General features: G+C 47.3%; 1 protein-coding gene across 6 annotated transcripts; it reads right to left on the bottom strand.

The window, feature by feature from the left end:
- Window positions 1–3,719: 3,719 nt before the first annotated feature.
- On the bottom strand, window positions 3,720–23,299 carry LOC129011233 (nuclear pore complex-interacting protein family member A7). 6 transcript variants are annotated; one of them, XM_054445983.2, is made up of 10 exons: window positions 22,825–23,299; window positions 17,407–17,535; window positions 13,920–14,019; window positions 13,618–13,756; window positions 9,464–9,524; window positions 9,319–9,354; window positions 9,182–9,243; window positions 8,970–9,064; window positions 7,731–7,801; window positions 3,720–5,964 (listed from the first exon to the last, which is right to left on the bottom strand). In XM_054445983.2, the coding sequence occupies exons 1-10, from the start codon at window positions 22,888–22,890 to the stop codon at window positions 4,873–4,875; spliced, it is 1,851 nt and encodes a 616-aa protein (XP_054301958.1). In that variant the 5' UTR covers window positions 22,891–23,299; the 3' UTR covers window positions 3,720–4,872. The 6 variants fall into 6 exon arrangements, with proteins under 6 accessions (XP_054301958.1, XP_054301957.1, XP_063506722.1 ...); XM_054445982.2 differs by having other exon boundaries at window positions 3,726–5,964; window positions 7,731–7,804; XM_063650652.1 differs by having other exon boundaries at window positions 3,726–5,964; window positions 7,731–7,804; window positions 9,182–9,354.
- Window positions 23,300–24,296: the final 997 nt, after the last annotated feature.

The following is a 24,296-nucleotide window of genomic DNA, read 5'->3' as shown; positions in this document are numbered from 1 at the left end:
TGACTGTGCAGTCACATAGCTATGCAGAATGGAGCTGGGGATGGAAATTCTCTCTGCTCGTCATCCGAGTTTATGCTTCTAATCACTAGGATATAGCAGTTCATTTATATGTATGGAATATTCAGGTTTTTAATGTGCTCTGCATCTATGAACAAAAAGCTTGTTCACACATATTTATCCATAAAATAGAGAAAAATAAAGCATCTACTTGGAAATGATTTACCAAAAGGTTATATATTCAGCATTTATTTTCATAAAATATTTTGCCACTTATCTCTGTCCAATCTCAGCATCCAGACTCTTAGCAGGATACCATTGGCGTTCCCAGATATGGCAGGTTGCAATGTGCTTCATCTAACACTTAAGGAATCAGTGCAGTGAACCTGCTGCATTACAGCACATCTGCAGAAGTAGCCGCACTCAGTGTACAAATCGAGCAGGCTCTGAAAAACATGGCACTGCCAAAGTGAAGCTACGGGGATCTTGCTGTCTTCAAAATAAAAGATGATTCTTATGTCGTTCAAGAGAAGATTACTGCCAAAGACAAACTAGTTTTCTGAGCTCTATCCTCTGATAAGCATGTACTGCAGTCCTGCCACATGAATACTAACCACTAAGGGTAGCTCTAGCTACCTGCCAAGTGCTGTCTTTAGGCTTTCTGTTAATCCTCACACCAACCCCTCATCAGAGCTGAGGAGACTGAGGCACAGCGAGGCTAAGAAACTTGCCCAGGGTTAAGTTAGGAAGTAGCCGGACTGGGGCTGGGGGACCTGGGTGGGAGGAGCTGGCTCTAGCTACCCCCTTCCTACAGACCAGGCTGTGTGACAGGCCTTGGGAGTAGAATGATATCAGAGATGCAGTTCCTAGAGAAGCGGAGAAACACATCCATCACCGTGGAGCTGGAACATGGAGGGCCAGTTGTCTGTTTAAGTCTAAAGGAGCGACATTGTGAAGACTAACCTAAAACTGTTAAGAAAGACTATCAGGAAAAGTTCCCTTTCATAGGTATTAATTCCTGGAAAATGGTCCGAAAGAGCTGATTGCCTATGGCAATGATGTGAATATAGAGAAAGGCATAGAGAAACAGGCAGGTGTGGCCTTAGGATGAAAACAGAACTGAAGGCTGTAATGTCAGGTTGCCTGGGGATCACAGATGAGGCAGCTGGATCCCCACAAAGAATTGCACGCGAAAGAACCTAGCAAGTCTGGAGCTTGGTGGACAATCAAATAAACAGTGATTACTGGATAGGAAACACTTAGAGAAAGAGTCCTGTGATGGAAACAGGTCTGGAGTGATCTGCCCACCTCGGCCTCCCGAGGTGCTGGGATTGCAGACGGAGTCTCGCTCACTCAATGCTCAATGTTGCTCAGGCTGGAGTGCAGTGGCATGATCTCAGCTCGCTACAACCTCCACCTCCCAGCCGCCTGCCTTGGCCTCCTAAAGTGCTAAGATTACAGCCTCTGCCCTGCCGCCACCGAGTCTAGGAAGTGAGGAGCGTCTCTGCCTGGCCGCCCATCGTCTGGGATGTGAGGAGCCCCTCTGCCTGGCTGCCCCGTCTGGGAAGTGAGGAGCGCCTCTGCCCAGCCGCCATCCTGTATAGGAAGTGAGGAGGGTCTCTGCCTGGCTGCCCATCGTCTGGGATGTGAGGAGCGCCTCTGCCCCGCCGCCCCGTCGGGGAAGTGAGGAGCACCTCTACCTGGCCGCCCCGTTTGGAAAGTGAGGAGCGCTTCTGCCCGGCTGCCTCCTCTGGGAAGTGAGGAGCACCTCTGCCTGGCCGCCCTGTCGGGGAGAAGAGGAGCGCCTCTGCCTGGCCGCCCAACGTCTGGGAAGTGAGGAGCGCCTCTGCCCGGCCGCCCTGTCTGGGAGATGAGGAGAACCTCTGTCTGGCCGCCCCATCTGGGAGGTGAGGAGCGCTTCTGCCTGGCCACCACCTCATCTGGGAGGAAGTGAGGAGCACCTCTGCCCGGCCGCCCCATCTGGGAGGTGAGGAGCGCCTCTGCCTGGCTGCCACCCCGTCTGGGAGGAAGTGAGGAGCGCCTCTGCCCGGCCACCCCATCTGGGAGGTGAGGGGCGTCTCTGCCCGGCCACCCCATCTGGGAAGTGAGGAGCGCCTCTGCCTGGCTGCCACCCCGTCTGGGAGGAAGTGAGGAGCGCCTCTCTCCGGCTGTCCCGTCTGGGAAGTGAGGAGCGCCTCTGCCTGGCCGCCCATCGTCTGGGAGGTGAGGAGCACCTCTGCCCGGCCACCCCATTTGGGAATTGAGGAGCGCCTCTGCCCGGCAGCCCCATCTGGGAAGTGAGGAGCGCCTCTGCCTGGCTGCCACCCTGTCTGGGAGGAAGTGAGGAGCGCCTCTGTCCGGCTGCCCCTTCTGGGAAGTGAGGAGCGCCTCTGCCCGGCCGCCCCGTCTGGGAAGTGAGGAGCGCCTCTGCCCGGCCGCCTATCATCTGGGAGGTGAGGAGCACCTCTGCCCAGCCACCCCGTCTGGGAAGTGAGGAGCGCCTCTGTCCGGCAGCCCCATCTGGGAGGTGAGGAGCGCCTCCGCCTGGCTGCCACCCCATATGGGAGGAAGTGAGGAGAGCCTCTGCCCAGCTGCCCCATCTGGGAAGTGAGGAGCGCCTCTGCCCGGCCGCCCATCGTCTGGGAGGTGAGGAGCGCCTCTGCCCAGCCACCCCGTCTGGGAAGTGAGGACTGCCTCTGCCCTGCAGCCCCATCTGGGAGGTGAGGAGCGCCTCTGCCTGGCTGCCACCCCATCTGGGAGGAAGTGAGGAGCGCCTCTGCCCGGCAGCCCCGTCTGGGAAGTGAGGAGCGCCTCTGCCTGGCTGCCACCCCGTCTGGGAGGAAGTGAGGAGTGCCTCTGCCCGGCCGCCCTGTCTGGGAAGTGAGGAGCGCCTCTGCCCGGCCGCCCCATCTGGGAAGTGAGGAGCGCCTCTGCCCGGCCGCCCCGTCTGGGATGTGAGGAGCGCCTCTGCCCGGCTGCCCCATCTGGGATGTGAGGAGTGCCTCTACCCGGCCACCCATCATCTGGGATGTGAGGAGCGCCTCTTCCCAGCCTCCCCATCTGGGAAGTGAGGAGCCCCTCTGCCCGGCCGCCCTGTCTGGGAGGTGAGGAGCGCCTCTGCCCAGCCACCCTGTCTGGGAGGTGTACCAAACAGCTCCGAAGAGACAGCGACCATCAGGAGCGGGCCATGAGGACGATGGCGGTTTTGTTGAAGAGAAGGGAGGGAAGTGTGGGGAAAGGAAGGAGAGATCAGATTGTTGCTGTGTCTGTGTAGAAAGAGGTGGGCATAGGAGACTCCATTTTGTTCTGACTAGGAGAAATTCTTCTGCCTTGGGATGCTGTTGATCTATGGCCTTTCCCCCAGCCCCCTGCTCTATGATCTATGGCCTTTCCCCCAGCCCCCTGCTCTCTGAAACAGCTGTGTCAACTCAGGGTTAAATGGATTAAGGGCGGTGCAAGATGTGCTTTGTTAAACAGATGCTTGAAGGCAGCATGCTCTTTAAGAGTCATCACCACTCCCTAATCTCAAGTACCCAGGGACACAAACACTGCAGAAGGCCGCAGGGACCTCTGCCTAGGAAAACCAGAGACCTTTGTTCATGTGTTTATCTCCTGACCTTCTCTCCACTATCATCCTATGACCCTCCCATATCCCCCTCTCCGAAAAACACCCAAGAATCATCAATAAATACTTCATAAAAAAAAAATTTTTCTGGAATTCACATTTTAAAAGTAAAAAACCAAACAGGTGAATTTAACTTTTATTTAACTCAATATATCCAAAATACCAAATATCATTTCAATATATAATAAATATAAAATTACTAGACTATTTCACAGTTTTTGGCCTTATGGCTTTGAAACGTGGTGTGTAATTTAAGCTTATAGCACATCTCAATTTGGACTATCGCATTTCAAGGCTCGGTAGTCACCTGTCATTAATGGCTACTGTATTGGGCATTAAAAGTCTAAGAACTTGTCTTCTGTAGTTTTCCTACATAGGGAGATAATTTCTGGGCAGTCTGTTGTCAGTATATGGCCCTTTGAAAATGATGCCTAGTTGTTATTGAAACAGAATAAATTGGCCATTGGGCATTTGGTACAAAAAAAAAAAAAAAGCTTACTCTATACAGGCATTGGGGGCTAAGCAGTGAAAAAAATCTAAGCACCTACACTAAAGGAGTTTATAGTCAAAGTGACTGAAATACAAATAAACTAGCAGTTCTAACAGTGAGAAAAACTTAGGGTTCTGGGAGTGGGGGAGTGATGAAAAAATGCGTATCATATGATAGGTGCACAATCAATACTTAAATGAATTTATGTGTTGTAAAAATGATCAATAAATTGAATCAACAACACACCAGGCCCCTTCCTGCCACAGAATAAAAAAAAAAAAAAAAAAAAAACAACAAAACAAAACAAAAAACAGTCAAAACAGTCAGGAGGTTTCTTGAGTCTCCTGATATCATCAGCTCGATGAAATGGTACAGGTCTCAGGTGACACTGGACGGGAGGTGTTTGTCGTCTCAGAAAATCATCAACTGGAGAAGGTGGAACAGGTACCAGAAGACACTTGGGAGGTGTCTTGAGGCTCAGAGAATCATCAACTGGAGAAGGTGGAAGGGGTGCGAAAAAACACTCAGGAGGTTCCTTGGGTCTCCTAAAATCATCAGCTTGAGGAAATGCTACAGGTCCCAGGCGACGCTCAATGGGAGGTGCCTGTGGTGTGAGAAAATCATCAACTGGAGAAGGTGGAAGGGGTACCAGAAGACACTCAGGAGGTGTCTTCAGGCTCAGAGAATCATCAACTGGAGAAGGTGGAAGGGGTGCGGAAAGACACTCGGGAGGTTCCTTGGGTCTCCTAAAATCATCAGCTCAAGGAAATGCTACAGGTCCCAGGCGACGACGCTTGATGGGAGGTGCCTGTGGTGTGAGAAAATCATCAACTGGAGGTGGAAGCGGTACCAGAAGACACTCGGGAGGTGTCTTCAGGCTCAGAGAATCATCAACTGGAGAAGGTGGAAGGCGTGCAAAAAAACAGTCAGGAGGTTCCTTGGGTCTCCTAAAATCATCAGCTCGAAGAAATGCTACAGGTCCCAGGCGACGACGCTTGATGGGAGGTGCCTGTGGTGTGAGAAAATCATCAACTGGAGGTGGAAGGGGTACCAGAAGACACTCGGGAGGTGTCTTGGGGCTCAGAGAATCATCAACTGGAGAAGGTGGAAGTGGTACGAAAAAACAGTCGGGAGGTTCCTTGGGTCTCCTAAGATCATCAGCTCGAGGAAATGCTACAGGTCCCAGGCGACGACGCTTGATGGGAGGTGCCTGTGGTGTGAGAAAATCATCAACTGGAGGTGGAAGGGGTACCAGAAGACACTCGGGAGGTGTCTTCAGGCTCAGAGAATCATCAACTGGAGAAGGTGGAAGGCGTGCAAAAAAACAGTCAGGAGGTTCCTTGGGTCTCCTAAAATCATCAGCTCGAGGAAATGCTACAGGTCCCAGGCGACGACGCTTGATGGGAGGTGCCTGTGGTGTGAGAAAATCATCAACTGGAGAAGGTGGAAGGGGTACCAGAAGACACTCGGGAGGTGTCTTGAGGCTCAGAGAATCATCAACTGGAGAAGGGGAAATTGGTATGAAAAGACCCTCGGGAGGTGTCTTGAGTCTCGGAAAATCATCAGCTCGAGGAAGTGGATCAGGTCCCAGGGCACACTCGTCTTGAGGTGTCTCTCTTCTCAGAAAATCATCAGTTGTAGAATGTGGTTGAGGTCCTAGTGGACACTGTAGTCGAGAAAGAGTCAGCGGTCTCAGACATCCTTTAACTGATGGACGTGGTTGACCTCTTAGATCACACTGAATAGGAGGAGGTGGCTTGCGGCCTATCCTTTTTCTTAAAGTTTCAGCCGGGAGGTAGGGCCGGTAGCGCAATCCTGAGGAATGATGGTGCTCCACTGCCACCATCCTGACCTGTAGGGCCAAAGGAGGAAATATTCACACATATTCATTTGATGGACAAAATTACCGCCACCAACACAGGCTGCATCTTCTGTTGCTGGTGATAGATTTTTGCACCTTTCCACCCTCCAGGTTTCAAAATAGCAGTATCAGTGTCATAATGTCACCCTTCCACTGAGTACTGCCCACAGCTGGGGAGTAAAGAAAAGTCATTGGGACACACTGTTGTCTCCACATGCCACTGTGTCTGTTTGCAAATGTAGGCAGGCTGGGGTCCTGCCCCAGGGAAGACAGAGTCATGACAGATTCATAACAGATTAACAAAGAAGCATGTTTGAGACACAGGAGTGTCTATCTCTATCCTCATTCCTCCCTCACAGCCATCACCAGAGCATGTTTCTTGCACCAGGTCAACAGAGAGTAAGAGAGGCATGAAAAGCCCATTGTCCACACATGTTGCAGCTTCTTTTTGGAGAATGTTTTCCAGGCCTTTTATGTTCTGTCTCTGATTCTCAGAACTCTGCAAGGTCAGTGTGACCACCCTGCTCCAAATCTAAGAAAACAGAGGTTTCCAGAGGAAGGAGAAATTGTGCCCAGGGTCACACAGCTTGCAAGAGGCACAGTGGAAGTAGATTCCAGCTCTGCCTGCGGGACCCTCTCATTTCCCCTCTGTTTCCCTTCTTGACAAAGGATCTTCTTCACTCTGGAAGTGCCACCCATGAGAACAAAGAGCTCTGGAGAGATGTGGATTCCTGAAGAGCTTCAGGGGAGCTGGGAGAGGGATTTCTGACAGAACAATCTTACCTCAAGAAGTCAGTTAGACATGGCTGTAATATTTCTTTTCACTCCCAGGTAATACCAAATTGTGAGTGCTCTAGGACATAAAGAATACTTTTTTCCGTGGAAAAATGAGTGAGAATTCTAAACAAAGCAAGTTTGAAAACTGTGTTTCACTTCAAGTGTACAAGTCCCATCATGTGTAATCATAGGACTCGGCAGCTTTTCAAGGTACAGAGGCCACAGAAGAACCAGCTTAGCTGAGCATCATTTAAGGCCTTCATTTGGAATTGTCCCTGTAGGTAATAAGTTACATTCACTCTTCACTAATTTACAGTCAGGGCCTATTTGCTATTACAAATATGGAACCTCTGACACTTAGAATATTAGATCAGGGGCCCCATTGGGTGGGTATGAAGGTGTTTTTGCACAACACGGTTACCAACAGGGATGGGACTGTGATGAACTATGGAATTGGCCTTGTCAAAGAGCATTCAAAATTGCACAAAGCACAAATTAATGTTAGATTAATGCGTTTTCACTATTTTCACTTCTGGGAATATAACAGATATTTCAAACGTTAATCACCTACATTATAGCAGAATGCAAACAAAATCACAGCAAAAGAAAATCCCACATATTTCAGAAATGAGACCCCACAACATCTTGGGTAAGGTGGATCAGTCAGAGTTCACCGTGCCATAAGACCTAGAGTACTGGAGGTCAGTGGTGCCTCCTCGTGTTATTTCTGGAAACAGAAGAGTAAAAGCCCTTCAGCCCTCAGTCCCTGAGCTTTTATGGATTCTGGAGGTGCCACCAACGATGATCAGCTGGGAATGGAGAAGCCTGAAAGCTCATGGAGAAGATTTTGCTTCTCAAGAAGTCGAGACAGAAAAGACACCACAGAACCCATAGAGCAGAGGCCAGGCCAGGAGAGGGCGTTGTTGGAAAAGACCAAAGTGTCCTGATATAAGAAGAGTGAAAACGTCCCCAGCATTTACCTTTGTCTTCTCTGTGTTTTCAGCTGGGACGCCGTTGCTGTTCCTCATGGGAACCGAATGAGGTCCTGAATCTGCTAAGGGCCAGAGAAGGGAATGGGGCTAAATCTGGCTTGCATGTTCTGTGCAGAATAAGAAACCCTCCACACCCTCCGCTGCCATCTCACTCTCTGCCACACAGGTCCCTTACCAGAGGCACAGGGTTTATTGACCACATGCCTCAGAGGACTCTGGAGCCCTCTGGAGCCTCATCCTTGAGGAAGATACCACAGAGCCCTGGTCCAGGGGTATTCTTAACTCTCAACAGGCTGTGAACAGGTCGGGCTCTAACCAGCTGGAAATGAGCTCTAAATCAGTACATATCAGAGGAAATCACTCATCATGTGAGCACAGACTCAAAATTAAAATAGGAACAGCCATGGTTGGAAGAATATCAATAAACCCTGGACAGGAACAGCACTCCTCCTCTTCTTCAAGCCATAGGGACATTTAAAATTCTGTGGATTCATAGTTAATCTAACTTTCATACCTGGCCAGGTATTATCAATACTTATGAACAGAAATGGACATAAAGAGATGAACAGTCATGAGAAAAGGTAAGAGCTACAGAAATTAACTGGAAAGTTTTAGGGTTACACTTGAAATGTTAGAGGAGTAGGATTACATAGAAATTTAACTTACTAATGGAGTTATATAGTTGGCAATAAACAACTTAAACAAAAAGAATGAAGGAAGTTCCAAAAAGTGTAAATAAACGCTTCTTTTCTTAAAGCAGATCTCAAGCTACAATATTGATCCGTGAAGACACGGCCAGAAAATCTCTGCTCTCATCAGCACATGTGGCTCCCATTCTAAAGTGCTATTGTTGTTTTCTCAAGTGAAAGAAAAATAAATCCTTCACACTGAGTCAAGGTGGAAACGGGAGCTGGCCCATCTGCCTTCTAGGTTCATCTCCTCAGTTAAAAGTAACCAAGACATCAGGGTGGGGCAACGTCCACAGTCAGTGGAGCGGCCTGAGCTCCACCATTCACAGGGGACTAGCCAAGAGCCATTCAGCTCGGGCACCTGAGAAAAATAGGGTCCTGCCACCCAGCGAGACAACTGTTCTCTTTATAAGTGCTTGGAATTGTTTCCAGGAAACATAACAATCACTCCACCCGAGCCCTCATCCCCAAAAGGAGAAGCAAGGTGTGTGGATTGTGCAGCAGAAATTAAGCAGCTGCCTTCACAGCAAGCTCCTACCCATCGAGAAAGGGTTCTCTAGGCCCAGTCGTCCCTGGACTGGCTCCTGACTCATGTGTCTCTCTGGGACTCTCTTCTTTTGCCTCATTTGACACCTAGAAGACAGAGAAAGAATTGACTTGAAGAATTAAAACACCAAGTTCTTTACTAGATGCTCAAAGCTTTATCTCAAAACAAAAACATCCTTTAAAATGTCCATCACAATGACCTACCTGTGCTGCTTGTAGGCAGCCTTCCTCTCTGCCTTCCCCCTTTGCAAGGCTTGAGCACAGAGCTGTGGGGAGAAAAATACATCCATGTCCTGACCTGGCAGACTATGTCCAAAAGGAAGGAAAACAAACAAACTTACTGAGTTGGCAAGAGGCTTTCTTGCAGAAGGGGTGATCTGAAAAAGCCAACACATGAGAAATTGAATGTTGAGAGAGTCTAAGGGCCATGGCATCATCTGCATCAGCACTGAACTATCGTGCAACTGCGGGGAGGAAGCTCCTTACTTTGCATCTGTAGTAGTCCTGTGCCCGCCGCCGCAACTCTTGCATGCGTTGAAACAGTTTCCTATGGATTACAATCACTTTCATCAGATAAAGCACCACTTTCAGGATGATTTTAAATAATCTGCCATGTTTCTGTTATCCTCACAACTGTACCCTTACACAATCTATCTATACCTAGAAAACGTATTTCAGATGGCTATAAGAGTACAGTCTGAGCCGGTCGCGGTGGCTGACGCCTGTAATCCCAGCACTATGGGAGGCCGAGGCCGGTGGATCACGAGGTCAGGAGATTGAGAACATCGTGGCTAATACGGTGAAACCCCATCTCTACTAAAAATAAAAAAATTAGCCGGGCATGGTGGCAGGCACCTGTCATCCCAGCTACTCGGGAGGCTGAGGCAGGGGAATCACTTGAACCTGGGAGGCGGAGGTTACAGTGAGCCAAGATCACATCATTGCACTCCAGGCTGGGTGACAGAGCGAGACTCCACCTCAGAAAAAATAACAAAAACAAAAACAAAAACAGTACAGTCTGATCCAAACTGTTGCTGTATTGATTCCTCCTCTTTTGCTTACTGCCTGCTGACTTCTGAGTTGACAATTTCCTTCCCCATTCTCAGTATATCCCTAATTCATCCTTCATTGAGCATCTTTTATCATAAAGCTCTATTCTCTTTGTATTAATATCCTTGCCGTGTTTCACAGGGCAGAAACAGCTGGGCTTATAAACAGGCATAGTCCTTTTGAAGGATGTGGTTGATCCTACAACAACACACTTTCCTAAGGATGACAACAACTCACTCCACCCCTAGAATGGCTGGTAACCGAGTTTCCACACAGTCTAGCTGGCAATGGGGTCAGGAGACGTTTTGCTACTTCACATCTTTTGGTCACTGGTAAATCTTAAGGTACTTTGTTTTCTGTTTTGTCAACTCTCTCTCTCTCTCTCTGGATATGTCTTCTGACCATTTGTTTCTATTTCTGCATTTACTGGGTCTAAACATTGTACAAAGGTTAAAAACAACATTCCAATGGGGGTTTCCCAAGGGGGGGGTTCCCAAGAGGGGGGGTTTCCCAAGAGGGTGGGGTTCAGTTTCTGAACTCAAGGTAGGTATGTATTTCTTTCATCTCCAATTTCCCATTCTCCTCTGCCTCTGATAGCTGCCTCTCATTTTCTGCTTGCTCACATTCTTTCATGTTTTGTTTCCTGAGATTAGAAGGGAGGGAAATGCACACACAAGATCCACCAGCCCATGTGGGATTCCCTCTGCCCTTCTGGCATCCGAAGGCTGTGATTCAAAGATCCCCCCTGCAACCTTCCCATAAATGAACCAACTGATTCTCACAACCAAAGGAAGAATTGACACCTCCCGTTGAGGGACAAAGAAAAATCACACTCTGGCCTGCTGGCAAGTCACCTGTCATTTCCAGCTCATCTTCATAGTTCTATAGTTAGTCCTATTCTTTAGTAAATAAAGACTATTAAAAGCTTCTATGAGGTGCACTATGTGTGTCTCTGGGGTCAGTCTTGTTCTTGACACAGCGAAAGCTCATTTTACTTCAGTGTGAAAAACCAGACCTCACCAACTCATCACAGCTAACTCCATCGGAAGCAGAGGATTGCTCCTCATCTGACTCCTCCTGTGGGAGGCCTGATTCTCAGTCAGAGGCTGATGCCGGAACTGAGACCATCAGCCATAGAGAGATCCTTCCAGAATATGGTGTCATTAACCCTGCAGTTCACTACTGCACTTTGCCATGATTCAGGACTGGAACTCTTGTCGTCGTCTTTAAAGATCCTGGTTGAGAGAAAAGGCAACCTGAATGCTGGGCACATCTATTGAATTAGAAATGATCGGAATGGCTCCTAAGTCAGGGTGTTATGTCCTGAAAATAGATGACAACTGCAAACCATCCACCCTGGTGTTGACTGACTGTAACAAGGTTCAGTTCACAGAGAGTGAGGGCAGAAAAAGGAAATGACCTAAAAAGGCAAGCTTGCTGTGTTGCCCTCACACCACTTGATTCATGGTCCTGATCCTAAGGACCTCACCTGATACTTGGTTTTATAGGAAGGATGTGAAAAATTCCCAGAACGCTAGGAGACAGGGACAAAAACACTTCAAAGAGAAAGTTAATAAACTTGTTTCTGACCACAGGGCATCCTTCAGCACATGCTCTCTGGAGTGGCCTCAAACAAGGAGTGTGTGGTGAGGTGCTGAGAATGCAATGGGAGCAGGGTCCTGTCCCCACGCTAAATGAGCTCACAGATTAATGCAAATGAGAAGCCAGTGAGGACCTCACTACTCCTGCTGTGCACTTGGGAACTACAAACACAAAACCTGACTCTGGAGGGAAGCTAAGGAAGCATTCTAATCTTGAGTTGGCATAAGTGCATCTGAAGCTTCCGATCTCCAATGAGAACAATGGGGAACACCAAACAGAATATAAAACCCATGATTAAATACATGAAATTGCTAACATGGCAGTAAACAGACATGAGGTCAAGATGGAGAAGGAAACCCAGGACGAAAGACATCCTCACATTTGGAACCCATTTCCCTGAGTTTCATTGCTGAATTCCAGAAGGGACTACTGAGATGCAAAGAAGCAGAGCAGCTTTTGCACACATGCATGCGATTAGATGAAAACCAAGTGGATTGAGGGTCTGCCAATGAAAGCGACCCGTACTGAAGTCCACTGGCTCTGGTTGAGACCCAGAAGAGTCACACATCAGAACAGAGGTGGATAGGAAATACCTGGCCTTTGTAGGGACTGAGCCTGCACTGACGACCTCAATTGCAGCCTGTATGGAGGACCCCTGACCATCCCCCAGAAGTAGACTCCCATCTCTTCTGCAGCAAGATAACATGCTACTAGGCCTCAATTCATTGCTAAATATTTTTTAACAAGTATCTCACATTTAACAAAAAAAAGATCAGTCATATGGCAGCAAAATACAATGTAATATGACCAAAACGTGAAAGACTGTGAAAATGAATCTGGAGGTGACCCAAGCATTGAATTCAACAATCCAGGCTGGGTGCGGTGGCTCACGCTGGGAGGCTGAGGCAGGCGGATCACCTGAGGTCAGGAGTTCAAGACTAGCCTGGCCAACATGGTGAACCCCTGTCTCTACTAAAAATACAAAAATTGGACTGGGCACAGTGGCTCACGCCTGTAATCCCAGCACATTGGGAGCCCAAGGTGTGTGGATCATGACGTCAGGAGTTCTAGACCAGCCTGGCCAATATGGTGAAACCCCGCCTCTACTAAAAATACAAAAATTATCCAGGCATGGTGGCATATGCCTGTAGTCCCAGCTACTCAAGAGGCTAAGGGATAAGAATCGCTTGAACCTGGGAGGCGGAGGTTGCAGTGAGCCAAGATCACCCCACTGCACTCTAGCCTGGGTGACAGAGTGAGACTCTGTCTCAAAAAAAAAAAAAAAATTGGCTGAGTGTGGTGGCACACACCTGTAATCCAAGCTACTTGGGAGGCTGAGGCAGAATTGCTTCAACCTGAGAGGCAGAGGTTGCAGTGAGCCAAGATTGCACCATAGCACTCCAGCCTGGGCAACAGAGCGGGACTCTATCTCAAAATTAAAAAAAAAAAAAAAAGGCTGGGTGTGGTGGCTCACACCTCTAATCCCAGCACTTTGGGAGGCTGAGGCAAGTGGATCACCTGAGGTCAGAAGTTCGAGACCAGCCTGAACAACATGGCAAAACCCCATCTCTAGTAAAAATACAAAAATTAGCTGGATGTGGTGGTGGGCTCCTGTAATCCCAGCTACTTGGGAGGCTGAGGCAGGAGAATTGCTTGAACCCGAAAGGCAGTGAGCTGAGATTGTGCCATTGCACTACAGCCTGGGCAACAAGAGCAAAGCTCCGTCTCAGGAAAAAAAAAAAAAGAGAGAAAGGAAAACCAATGCCAGTACTAGCACCTCCTCTTCCCCCGAAAAAATTACAAACAAGAATGTAGGAAGGGAAAGGAATTATACAGATTAAACTAATCAAGCAGAAAGGACAAACTCAATTTTGAACCCACTGAATTTGCCACAAATATTGTAGAAAATATTCTCAAGGACTTTACAGTTGTCTACTTTGATTGGCACATGGTTCATACAACAGTATTTGTGTCAATGCACATCTTACTTTTTTTTGGCAGTCTTCCTATGTCCATTGATTTTGTAATGACTGTTGACATTCCTTGTCACCTTATGGACTTCAGCTCGAACTTTGGCTTCCATATGTCTCTGTGAAGTAAAGAGATCTTCCAGGCCAATTTTAATTCCTGGAAAGGAAGAAACCCTTTTCTTTGTGTGCATACAAATGGACCTCGGCCCTTGGTGAGAGTGAGGAGAGGAGAAGGTGAGAAACCTGAGGGCAAGAAGCTGTTCTTTCCCTTTCCAGGGCAAACTCATTTCCACACTATGGGGACTCCAACAGAGCCATACCTTCCTGGCTATGGCTATTGGACCTCCAGGCTTTCCGCTGTACATCCGTGGATCCGTCATGTACATTTTGTGACTTTAAGACAGTCTTGAGGAAAGACACCTAGGAAATAATAATTTAAGAATGATGGCTGGGCACGCTGGCTCATGCCTATAATCCCAGCACGTTGGGAGGCCGAGGCGGGTGGACCACGGGGTCAGGAGTTCAAGACCAGCCTGGCCAAGATGGTGAAACCCCGTCTCTACTAAAAATACCAAAATTAGCCGGGCATGGCAGCTGGCGCCTGTAATCCGAGCTACTCAGGAGGCTGAGACAGAGAACCATTTAAAGCTGGGAGGCGGAGGTTGCAGTGAGCCGAGATCACCAAGAGGTGGTGCATGCCTGTAATCCCAACTAGTCGGGAGGCTAAGGCAGGAGAATCACTTGAACCCAGGAGGAAAATGTTGTAGTGAGCTGAGATTGTGCCATTGCCCTCCAAACTGGGCAACAAGATTGAAACTCTGTCTCAAAAAAAAAAAAAAAAAAAAAGCCAGGTGCGGTAGCTCACGCCTGTAATCCCAGCACTTTGGGAGGCTGAGGCAGGTGAATCACAAGGTCAAGAGATGGTGACCATCCTGGCCAACATGGTGAAACTCCGTCTCTACTAAAAATGCAAAAATTAGCTGAGCATGGTGGTGCATGCCTGTAGTCCCAGCTACTCGGGAGGCTGAGGCAGGAGAACTGCTTGAATCTGGGAAGCAGAGGTTGCAGTGAGCCAAGATCACACCACTGCACTCCAGCCTGGTGACAGAGTGAGACTCCGTCTCAAAAAAAAAAAAAAAAAAAGACATGAATATACTTCACACAACTGAACTGTACACTTCAACACGGTTAGATGGTAATTATCATGTTATAAGTATTTTACCACAGGTTAATATGTTTCACAACTTGAAAAGGAAGTAATTACCTTCAGCTCTCCGAGTTCTAGAATTTGTAACATTTCACCCCCTGCTCCTTCCTGATCTGCACTGGAGCATCTTCCTTCTATCCCTGCTCTACTCAGAGTCCACTTTCCCTTCCCTCACATCAGCTTCATTGAGGCTGGTTTGAACCTAACGCAAAACATTCTCAATAACGACTGAATTCCCACCAAGATTTCCATATTATCACAGTATGCTTTTAATCTTCTAAGATATTAAATATTTGTTCTCATCATAGCTAAAATGCAATGAAAATCTCATCTCAGATGTGGGTCAGATACCTATGAATCTCCTGAGGTAGTCGTTGAAATAACTTTTTTTTTTTTTTTTTGAGACGGAGTGTCACTCTCACCCATGCTGAAGTGCAGTGGCACTACCTTGGCTCACGGCAACCTCCACCTCCCAGATTCAAGCGGTTCTTGTGCCTCAGCCTCCCAAGTAGCTGGGATTACGGGTGCCCGCTACCATGCCTGGCTAATTTTTGTCTTTTTAGTAGAGATGGGGTTTCACCATGTTGGCCCCTCTGGTCTTGAACTCCTGACCTCAAGTGATCCACCTGCCTCAGCCTCCCAAAGTGCTGGGATTACAGGCATGAGCCACCACACCTGGCCTGAAATAATATCTTTCAAATTCTTTGCAGAATTTGTTCTTTTCTGATTTCTGCACATAGGATAAAAAACAAAACATGTACTAGGATTTCGAGAGAAGCATGGGTAATCTAAAAAGATGAAAGAGCAACCACATCTATCCCACAGTTACTGCTAGATTTCATAGGAAAGGTAGCTGGCCCAGTTTGGAGCTAGGAGGAATGTCAAACACATGAAGAAATGAGAAGCAAGGAAATGCCATCATGCATGAATGCTTCATGGCACCCATGATGTCCCTGCTTAGGAGGTAGTGGTATAGATGACTAGATGATAAGGACAAAGATGAGAAGGTGTGAAGTTGTCCAAGTCCAACAGCTCAACTGAACTTTCCTAAATGGAATTTTTTAAAAGTGGTAAATTTAAAAACTTCCCCCGGCGCACGTGGTGGCTCACGCTTGTAATCCCAGCACTTTGGGAGGCTGAGGCGGGCGGATCATTTGAGGTCGGGTTTTGAGACTAGCCTGGCCAACATGGTAAAACCCCGACTCTACTAAAAATACAAAAATTAGCTGGGCATGGTGGTGGGCACCTGTAATCCCAGCTACTTGAGAGGCTGAGGCAGGGGAATCACTTGAAGCCAGGAGGTGGAGGTTGCAGTGAGCCAAGATCACACCATTATACTCCAGCCTGGGCAACACAGGGAGACTCGTCTTGGGGCTGGGAAAAAAAAAAAAAATCTTCCTCCAATTTATACCAAAAATTCCCTCTTCAGGACTAAGTGGCATAGAGAATGTTAAACGTTCCTCGATATCTTCATAACTCATATATTTTCTGTTTTCTACATATCTTGAAAGGCAGTGCCAAATGACGTGTAATTATCTAGGTGGTAAAACTGAAACATACTTCCTCTTCCCTTGAATATAAAAAAGCATTGTGGTATTAGTACTTTTATCTTGGATCATTGTTCAGAAGGAGGTTCAGCCCCCAGACAACCACATTTTTACTGCCATGAATGGCAAGAGAAAATGTAGAGCTCAACTTACCCAACGGAAAAAAGGCTCAAAAGACAAATTATGGCACAACTTAGCAGCCAAATTCTTACCAAGTACAGACTTTTGACATACTGATCTCTCTCCAGTTGCAACTGGGAACATGCACCTTGAATGATGTCATTCAAAGTTACCCTGCCCAGACACACTTTTCATTGATTCTCTGGAGGGCAGTTCTAAGAGATTCTCTGGGGCTTTCTCTGCATCATGAGATGCAGTGCAGTTCTGCCCTTCACCTTCTGGCAGTTTGTCACCTCATCCCTATGACCTCAGAGGAACTTTGTCTCAGGCCAATTGTTTGTTCCTTGAGCTCTTCCATTTCCCCTAAAAATCATTTGCTGCCCCTCTAAATGGCCTACATCTCCATCTATCTCCCTCTTCCCTCAGAAGAGGGTGCTCTTTAAGCATCAACCATCCAGCCCTTCTAGCAGTCTCATTTTTCAGCTGGTTCCCATGTTTATGCCTGTTCTATGTTTTTCTTCTCCTGTTAAGCTGTCTGTTGTCAGCTCATTTCTGCAGTGAATCTTCAGAGAGGAGACTGGAAGCTTTCCTTCCACCCTTATGGTAGAACTATAGAGCGGAAGAGTTTAGAAAGAATTTCCTATTTAAGTGATGAAACCTCATACTCCATTTCTGATAAATAACACTAAGGTTAAAAAAAGTTATTTTTGACCAAAAGCTCTGTTGACATTTTATTAAACAAACACCAACCTATTTAATTTTCATAATGTAAATGGCAGATATTTTCATAATTCTTATGCTAATAAATCATTTCCCTGATTTTTTGGGTAAAACCACATATTCATAATGAAGTCCAGAAACGTGAATTGTTTTAAATAATTTCTTCTTATTTGTGATTACAAGTATACCTCTACAGAAAGTTAGTATACTCACACAAAGGCTAGTTTTCCAGAGGAAAATAGCAAGTGTAGAAATTCCCAGAAACACAATAATGATAACTATCCAAGGAATTCCACAAAAGTCAGTCCCAGGATGAAAATGATCAGGTGGAGAATTGATAACCTGGAATAATAATAGTTGAAATAATGAAAAGGTCAATGACACTGACAATATTTCACTCAGAAAGAATCATCCTTAGAAACCGTCAACCTCCTCCAAAAGGTAACCACATCCCTCAGATATCACCGTGGGATTCCATTGCTACAAAAAAGAACAGAAGTTAGAAGTCTCGTGTTTTTCAGATGGCTGGTAGTGTTTTTAGGCATTGCAAATGTGGGGTGTCATCTTTCTTGGTATAAAGCAGGGATATCCAATCTTTTGGCTTCCCTGGCTATATTAAAAGAAGCAAAGTTGTCTTGAGCCACACATAACATACTAACATACACTAACACTAACAATAGCTGATGATCTAAAAAAATCTCCCTTTTTTTTTTTTTTTTTTTTGGAGACAGTGTTCCGCTCCGCTCAGTCGTCCAGGCTGGAGTGCAGTGGTGCAATCTCGGCTCACTGCAACCTCCAGCTCCTGGGCTCAAGCCATTCTCCTCCCTCAGCCTCCCGAGTAGCTGAGATTACAGGTCTCTGCCACCATGCCCGACTAATTTTTGTATTTTTAGTAGAGATGAGGTTTCACCCTGTTGGCCAGGCTGGTCTCAAACTCCTGACAGGTGATCTGCCTGCCTCAGCCTCCCAAACTGCTGGAGGGAATACAGGTGTGAGCCACCGTGCCCAGCCATTTTTTTGCTTTTGTTTTTGTTTGTTGTTTGTTTTTGAGATGGGGTCTCACTCTGTCACCCAGGCTGGAGTGCAGTGGTGTGCTCTCGGCTCATTGCAACCTCTGCCTCTCAGGTTCAAGTGATTCTCCTGCCTCAGCCTCCTGAGTAGCTGGGAGTACAGGTGTCTGACAGTGCACTCAGCAAATTTTTGTATTTTTTGTGGAGATGGGGTTTTGCCATGTTGGCCAGGGTGGTCTCAAACTCCTGACCTCAGGTAATCTGCCCGCCTCAGCCTCCCAAAGTGCTGGGATTACAGGCAAGAGCCACTGCGCCTGGCCAAAATCTCATAATGTTTTAAGAAAGTTTACAAATTTGTGTTGAACTGCATTCAAAACTGTCCTGGGCCACATGCAGCCCATCACTCATGGGTAAGACAAGCTAAGTATAAAGTAATTATCTTATCTTTTCTTTTCTGTTTTGAGACAAAGTCTTGCTCTGTTACCCAGGCTAGATTGCAGTGGCATGATCTCAGGTCACTGCAACCTCTGCCTCCCGGGTTCAAGCGATTCTCCTGCCTCAGCCTACTGAGTAACTGGGATTACAGATGCCTGCCACCGTGCTTGGCTAATTTTTATATTTTTAGTAGAGACAGGGTTTCACCATCTTGGCCAGGCTGGTCTCCAACTCCTGACCTCATGATCTACCTGCCTGGGCCTCCCAAAGTGCTGGGAATACAGGTGTGAGCCACTGGGCCTGGCCAGTAGTTATCTTTTCTTTAAAGTTATTTACTTGTTTTTTAAATTGATGTGTAACATTGGATGCATTTATTATATATCACATGATAAAAGAATCCCTCTAAATAATACTTCCCTCTTGGATTATGTGAATCTTTGTCATTTAAAGCTCAGCATAACTAAAAAAAAAAAAAGAAAAAAAAATGAAGGGATTACTTCATTCACAAATAAGTATCAAATTTTAGTGCTTAAAAATTAACAAGGTGGGCCAGGCGCAGTGGCTCATGCTTGTAATCCCAGCAATTTGGGAAGCCGAGGTGGGTAGATCATGAGATCAGGAGATTGAGACCATCCTGGCTAACACGGTGAAACCCCATCTCTACTAAAAATACAAAAAATTAGCAGGGCCTGGTGGCACGTGCCTATAGTTCTAGCTATTCAGGAGGCTGAGGCAGAAGAATCACTTGAACCAGGGAGGCAGAGGTTGCAGTGAGCCGAGATCACACCACTGCACTTCAGCCTGGGTGACAGAGTGAGACTCCATCTCAAAAAAAAAAAAAAAAAATTACCATGGAGATCATGAAAATGGCACGAATAGTGTGGGATTTCTCTAAGATTGTTGATATTAATTCCATTAGACTCTTATGTGAGTGAAGACGAAGACTTCCCCTGAATAAGTTCAGACAGTTTGTGATAGCGTTTCTACATCGATTCCTCAGGATTTAACTATATATTTTTGAAAACATCTCAATTTTAAATGTTTCTTTCAAGATGGTGAATTAAACAGAGATAGCCCTTCAACAGGTTGAACTCAGCATATGCTGAGTGTGAAATGCAAATGATGGAGTTAGAGAACCATACAACAATGGTAATGATTCAGAAACATGGTGTTGAGCAGAATAAGGCAGACACAAAAGAGTACCTATGGCATGGCATGCATCTGTATACGCGAAATTCCAGAATAAACAAGCTAACCCATGATAAGAAAGAGACTGGCCGGGAAGAGTGAGAGTTCACTTTCTGGGGTGACATAATAGTTAGATCTTGGCTGGGCACGGTGGTTTACGCCTGTAATCCCAACGCTTTGGGAGGCGGAGGCGGGCAGATCACCTGAGGTCAGGAGTTCAAAACCAGCCTGACCAACATGGAGAAACCCTATCTCTACTAAAAATACAAAATTAGCTGGGCGTGGTGGCACACGGCTGTAATCCCAGCCACTCGGGAGGCTGAGGCAGGAGAATTACTCGAACCTGGGAAGCAGAGGTTGCGGTGACCTGATATTGTGCCACTGCACTCCAATGGGCAACAAGGGATATTGTGCCATTGCACTCCAGCCTGGGCAACAAGGGAGAAACTCTGTCTCAAAAATAATAATAAAATAAAAATAAAAATAAAAATAATAAAAGTAAAATAATGTAGATCTTGAATGGGGGTTGGTTTATGCTGGGGTATGTATTTCCAAAGTTAGTAAACTTACACTTAAGGTTATATATTTTGGCCGGGCATGGTGGCTCACGCCTGTAATCCCACCACTTTGGGAGACTGAGGCAGGCGGATCACGAGGTCGAGAGATGGAGACTATCCTGGCGAACATGGTGAAACCCCGTCTATACTAAAACTACAAAAATTAGCCAGGCGTGGTGGTCTGCGCTTGTAATCCCAGCTACTCAGGAGGCTGAGGCAGGACAATTGCTTGAACCCCGGAAGCAGAGGTTGCAGTGAGCCGAGATCCTGCCACTGCACTCCAGCCTGGGTGACAGAGTGAGACTCTGTCTTAAAAAAAAAAAAAAAAAAAAAAAAAAAAAAAGTCAAACCAGATGACACAAATCAAATGATATTTCACTTTGTTTTGGTCCATTTTGTTTTTTTGAGACAAGAGTGCAGCGGGGCCATCTCAGCTAACTGCAACTGCCAGCTCTTAGGCCCAAGCGATCCTCCCACCTCAGCCTCTCCGGTAACTGGGATAACAGGTACGCACCACCAGGCCCGACTAATCTTTTTTGGAATTTTTTGTAGAGATGGGGTTTCGCTATGATGCCCTGGCTAGTCTTCAACTCCTGGACTCAAGTGATCTGCCCACCTCGGCCCCCTAAAGTGCTGGGATTACAGGCCTGAGCTGTGTAATTTCATGCCACGTGACACAGCCCGGTAACAAGGAAGAAACCCCGCGGGTCCAGCGTCTACTCTCGTAGGTGGGGTGATGGCTGATAAATCCCAGCAGGAGGAGCCAAAAGAGCAGCCACCACACCGGCATGTCCTGGTCCTCTCAGGGCGCCCTGAGGCGGCCAGGACAGAGGCGGGGGTGGCTTAGGGCGGGGGGAGGGAAGGGGATGGGGACGGGGAGGTGGAGGGAAGGGGGAGGGGAGGGAAGGGAAGGGAAAGGAGGAGAAGGGGGCTGTTGGGCACCTGGAGGTGGAAGAGGAGGAGGAGGAGGAGGAGAAAGGGGTCTGGGAAAGGATCCGGTTCAAATTAAGTTCTCAAGCGCTGGTGGAAGGTTTAGCTACAGGTCACGGAGAAAGTCAATCAGGGAAGCAACAGAACGCGCAGGGCAAGGGAGCGTGAGGCTTAGGAGCAGTTAGTTGGAGACCAAGGTTCTGCTTTCCACCAAACCTTCTTTGGTCTGGGCCCTCTCTTAGCAACCCTGGGATTTTATACTCCCTCTCCACCAATCCCTGATGCCGGTGGTGCGGCCTCACAATGGACATTCCATGAGTGCCCCACCATGCCAATGCCCCCTCCCCCATCTCAGCCCCCAACACTCCTCCCAAGGACAGGTCCTCTCTGGAACCTTCACAAACCTGATTTCTGGTCCTCCCCAACCAGCTCCCTGTCCCTGCTTCTGGGCACTGCTTCCTTCCTGAGCTCACAGGGTTCCTCAAGGTCAAACATGGAGAAACCCTATCTCTACTAAAAATACAAAATTAACTGGGCGTGGTGGCACATGGCTGTAATCCCAGCCACTCAGGAGGCTGAGGCAGGAGAATTGCTTGAACCTGTGAAGCAGAGGTTGCGGTGACCTGATATTGTGCCACTGCACTCCAATGGGCAACAAGGGATATTTTGCCATTGCACTCCAGCCTGGGCAACAAGGGAGAAACTCTGTCTCAAAAATAATAATAATAATAAAATAAAAATAAAATAATGTAGATCTTGAACGGGGGTTGGGTTATGCTGGGGTATGTACTTTCCAAAGTTAGTAAACTTACACTTAAGGTTATATATTTTGGCCGGGAGCAGTGGCTCATGCCTGTAATCCCAGGACTTTGGGAGACTGAGGCAGGCGGATCACGAGGTCAAGAGATGGAGACTATCCTGGCGAACATGGTGAAACCCCGTCTATACTAAAAATACAAAAATTAGCCAGGCGTGGTGGTCTGCGCTTGTAATCCCAGCTACTCAGGAGGCTGAGGCAGGACAATTGCTTGAACCCCGGAAGCAGAGGTTGCAGTGAGCCGAGATCTTGCCACTGCACTCCAGCCTGGGTGACAGAGTGAGACTGTCTTAAAAAAAAAAAAAAAAAAGTCGTCAAACCAGATGACACAAATCAAATGATATTTCACTTTGTTTTGGTCCATTTTGTTTTTTTGAGACAAGAGTGCAGCGGGGCCATCTCAGCTAACTGCAACTGCCAGCTCTTAGGCCCAAGCGATCCTCCCACCTCAGCCTCTCCAGTAACTGGGATAACAGGTACGCACCACCAGGCCCGACTAATCTTTTTTGGAATTTTTTGTAGAGATGGGGTTTCGCTATGATGCCCTGGCTAGTCTTCAACTCCTGGACTCAAGTGATCTGCCCACCTCGGCCCCCTAAAGTGCTGGGATTACAGGCCTGAGCTGTGTAATTTCATGCCACGTGACACAGCCCGGTGACAAGGAAGAAACCCCGCGGGTCCAGCGTCTACTCACATAGGTGGGGTGATGGCTGATAAATCCCAGCAGGAGGAGCCAAAAGAGCAGCCACCACACCGGCATGTCCTGGTCCTCTCAGGGCGCCCTGAGGCGGCCAGGACAGAGGCGGGGGTGGCTTAGGGCGGGGGGAGGGAAGGGGATGGGGACGGGGAGGTGGAGGGAAGGGGGAGGGGAGGGAAGGGAAGGGAAGGGAAGGGAAAGGAGGAGAAGGGGGCTGTTGGGCACCTGGAGGTGGAAGAGGAGGAGGAGGAGGAGGAGAAAGGGGTCTGGGAAAGGATCCGGTTCAAATTAAGTTCTCAAGCGCTGGTGGAAGGTTTAGCTACAGGTCACAGAGAAAGTCAATCAGGGAAGCAACAGAACGCGCAGGGCAAGGGAGCGTGAGGCTTAGGAGCAGTTAGTTGGAGACCAAGGTTCTGCTTTCCACCAAACCTTCTTTGGTCTGGGCCCTCTCTTAGCAACCCTGGGATTTTATACTCCCTCTCCACCAATCCCTGATGCCGGTGGTGCGGCCTCACAATGGACATTCCATGAGTGCCCCACCATGCCAATGCCCCCTCCCCCATCTCAGCCCCCAACACTCCTCCCAAGGACAGGTCCTCTCTGGAACCTTCACAAACCTGATTTCTGGTCCTCCCCAACCAGCTCCCTGTCCCTGCTTCTGGGCACTCCTTCCTTCCTGAGCTCCCAGGATTCCTCAAGGTCACTCTTGGCGACAAAACATAAAAAACAAATGATGGCAGGATGGCAGGAAGAACCTCATACCCAAGCAGAGTGCTAGGTTTTACAGCCCCCACTCAGCCATTCATATCCTAAGCAACAAAACATCAGCAGGATGTGGAAGGTCCCAATAGTAAACCATCTCCATCACATCCATGTAGCCATCAGGCCATCAACCTGTATCTCAGGGACAAATGTTGTAGATACACTCATTTTAAGCATGCATGGTACATTTACAAAAATTAACCTGACTTATTTTGTTCCAGCAAATCTCAATATATTTTAGAGCGATTAAATCACACAGCATGTTTCTGATCATATAACTGTGCTAGAAGTCAATGATTAAAAGCTAACTCAAATTTATTATTTGCTTGGAAATTCAAAGTGCCCTTATAAGATATAAATATAAGAAAGAATCCAAAATGAAACAAGATTGCCTTTAAACTCAATGATAAGATCATAACATGGCAAGAAAATGTCTCCCTCTGGCCTGGGAATTCCACTTTGTGGCACAAGGTTGTATGATCTCACATCACCCCTAACCCACCTAGACATGTTAACATCTGAAACAGAGTGATGATGTCACTTATCTATATCATCTTACTGCCTGTGTGCATGGACTTTAAATTCTGAACCCAAATGAGGGGGAGAAAACCAAGTTGACTTTCATGATTGACCTTTCAGGGATGTCCAAGAAATCTGCATTTCAAGAAACAAAGTTCATCAGCTTCTCTCCTAGAGTATTTGGCCAC

Source organism: Pongo pygmaeus, chromosome 14 (genome assembly GCF_028885625.2).
Source record: "Pongo pygmaeus isolate AG05252 chromosome 14, NHGRI_mPonPyg2-v2.0_pri, whole genome shotgun sequence".
Lineage (NCBI taxonomy): Eukaryota > Metazoa > Chordata > Mammalia > Primates > Hominidae > Pongo > Pongo pygmaeus.
The sequence above is the reverse complement of the archived record's forward strand: the minus strand, read 5'-3'. Positions and strand labels throughout refer to the sequence as shown.

Coding starts and splice junctions, on each gene's coding strand:
- LOC129011233 (XM_063650652.1), bottom strand. CDS start 22,890: ATGCCGGTGTGGTGGCTGCTCTTTTGGCTCCTCCTGCTGGGATTTATC. Junction 9,525..13,617: donor AGGAAGACTGCCAAAAAAAA/GTAAGATGTGCA, acceptor TGTAATCCATAG/GAAACTGTTTCAACGCATGC. Junction 9,355..9,463: donor AGGACTACTACAGATGCAAA/GTAAGGAGCTTC, acceptor TGGCTTTTTCAG/ATCACCCCTTCTGCAAGAAA.